Genomic DNA, 2,867 nt, shown 5'->3' on the forward strand with positions numbered 1-2,867 from the left:
GATACTAATAAAAACACACAAGTTAAAAAATGCATCTATCAAGATTCAAAATCACCACAAGCCCACTAGCTTTGAATTCTTTCCCCAATTAATAAAAAAATAAAAAATACACACATGCACATGTAGTTCAAGAATTCTCGGTTTGTTTCCATTATACAACAATTTGTGCATTATGATATTAGATTGCAACTCAATCATAGATTCATGTGCCTAAAATATGATAATGATTTGATGTTTGATTATCTAAGGAATCATAGGTGAAAAAGTGTATTTTTTACTATCATTAATATGTGATATGTGATTGTAAATTGTTGATGACTTGATTATAAATCATTAAATTGTTGATGACCTTCATTCTCTAAATTGATGTGGGATTTTTGTTTTTAATTTGATAGGGAAATAAAAAATGGCATCAAACTTGACTCCATCCTCTGGTCAAGATTCAACTACCCATTCTCAATCAAGTAGAAGTAAGACCGATCCTGCATGGGAGCATGTTTCTGAAGAAAGATATGGAAATGGAAGGAGAGCTCTTATTTGTTTGTATTGTAAAAAGATTACAAAAGGTGGAGGTATTCATAGAATGAAACTACATCTTGCTGGAGTGAAAGGAGATATTGGTCCATGTAAATTGGTTCCACCTGATGTCAGATTTCGCATGGAAAATTCTTTGCAAGAGTTTGTGAATGCTAAGAAAGCAACCAAAGAAGCAGATGAATATAGAAATCCTTATGGTCCTAATGTGTCACAATTTGAAGGGGATATGGCAGAAGGTGAAGAAGAGGTTCAAGAAATGCAAAGTCCTATGGCAGCTAGTAGTGGAAAAAGGAAAAAATCAACAGTGGATAAGTATTTTGCACCAAGAAATACACAAGGAGCTCAACCTTCCATGAGGAGTGTGCTAGCTGGGAAAGAAGCTACTTGGAGAGCGGATATGGCGGTTGGGAGATTCTTTTATGATGCATGCATTCCTATTAATGCTGTGAATTCCTTCTACTTCAAGCCAATGTTGGATGCTATATCTGCAATTGGTCCTGGATATAAGGGTCCAAATTACTATCAGTTGCGGATTAATCTTTTAAAGGATGCTAAGAAGGAAGTTCAGTTACTTGTGGACTCTTATCGTGCAATTTGGGCAAAAGTTGGGTGTACAATAATGGGTGATGGTTGGACAGATAACAGACAAAGAACACTCATCAACTTCCTTGTATATTGTCCTGAAGGAATATCGTTTGTGAAATCTGTTGATGCTTCGGACATTGTCAAGGATGCAACTAATTTGTTTCAGTTATTTGATGAGGTGACTGAATGGGTGGGTCCACTCAATGTAGTTCATGTAGTGACTGATAATGCAGCAAATTATGTGGCCGCGGGGAGATTGATTTCTCAGAAGCATAAACACATTAATTGGTCACCTTGTGCAGCTCATTGTCTTAATTTGATCTTTAAGGATATTGGTAAGATGGACCATGTTGCTGAACTTGTAAGACGTGCATCAAAGGTGACAATTTTTGTGTATAATCATGTTGCTTTGTTAAGTTGGTTGAGAAAAAGGGAAGGATGGACAGAGATTCTGTGACCTGGTGCAACTCGCTTTGCTACTACTTTCATTGCACTCAAGAGTCTTCATGATCACAAACATGATTTGCAAGCTTTGGTGACTAGTAAGTTCTTTGTGGACTCTAGATATTCAAAGGATTATAAAAGCCAAGTTGCAGTTTCCATCATCTTGGATAATAGATTTTGGAATGATTGTTTGATTGTTGTGAATCTTATGTCTCCACTAATGCGTTTATTGCGTATTGTTGATTGTGATGAGAGGCCTTCGATGGGATATGTGTATGAAGGCATGTATAGGGTTCGTTTGGGCATTAAGAAATTGTTTAACTACAGCGAAAGATTGTACAAGCCTTATACAGAGATCATAAAGCAACGTTGGGATCAACAACTAAAGAAAAGCATTCATTCAGCAGCTTATTTGTTGAATCCATGTTTCCAATATGATCAGGAAAACTTTTGTAATAAGCCAAATGTTATTGGAGGTGTTATGGATGTTATTGATCAAAAAGTTTTGAAAGGCAAGATTGAAACAATGAATGAAATGAGGTTATTTCGTGATCGATTGGGAAGTTTTGGGAGAGACCTTGCTTATTCTTCACGTGAAGTACTTCAACCTGGTAAAATATTATTTTCATTTATTAGTGTGTTTGTTCTTTTTTATTAGTTACCTACTTACTATTTAATATTTTAAACTTGCTAATGTGTTTTATTTTTTTCTTATTTTTAATGTGAAATGGTAACTAGATGAATGGTGGAGGCTACATGGATATAGTGCACCACATTTACAAAAGTTGGCCATTCAAATATTGAGCCAAACCGCATCGTCTTCTGGATATGAGAGGAATTGGAGTGTCTTTGAACGTATACATACCAAAAGAAGGAATAGATTGGAACATCAAAGGCTTAATGATCTTGTATACGTTCATTATAATTTGCGGCTAAAAAATCGGTATAAAATTATAAATGCTTTCTTAGTTGTTTTGAATTCAAATTCTTCTATTCACAATTATGAATAATTATATGTTTTTCTTTTTTAAGTTTTATAACAAGAAAAGAATCTATGATCCCATTGACTATGCATGCATTGATGAGACCGATTTTTGGGTAGTTGATGACGATCAGCCAGCAGAGCTAGATGTTGAAGAATTGGAAAATCTTCTATATGAAGAAGGGTCAATTCCAATAAATGAAGTGGAAGGTTCAAGTTCTCACATTGGTTAGTAAAATATTTAAACTTATAAAAATTCAATAATTATATTTTTTCTTCAAAAATGATTTCTTGTTGATATATATTCAATATTTTTGTA

At 34.3% G+C, this 2,867-nt stretch overlaps 1 protein-coding gene across 1 annotated transcript; it reads left to right on the plus strand.

The window, feature by feature from the left end:
- Positions 1 to 406: 406 nt before the first annotated feature.
- On the plus strand, positions 407 to 1,579 carry LOC100251475 (uncharacterized). Its single transcript, XM_010645738.1, has one exon. It carries the CDS (start codon positions 407 to 409, stop codon positions 1,577 to 1,579), a length of 1,173 nt encoding a protein of 390 aa, XP_010644040.1.
- Positions 1,580 to 2,867: the final 1,288 nt, after the last annotated feature.

This window comes from Vitis vinifera, chromosome 18, assembly GCF_030704535.1.
Source record: "Vitis vinifera cultivar Pinot Noir 40024 chromosome 18, ASM3070453v1".
Classification (NCBI taxonomy): domain Eukaryota; kingdom Viridiplantae; phylum Streptophyta; class Magnoliopsida; order Vitales; family Vitaceae; genus Vitis; species Vitis vinifera.

Excerpts from the sequence above, each read along its gene's own strand:
- LOC100251475 (XM_010645738.1), top strand. The coding sequence starts at position 407 with ATGGCATCAAACTTGACTCCATCCTCTGGTCAAGATTCAACTACCCAT.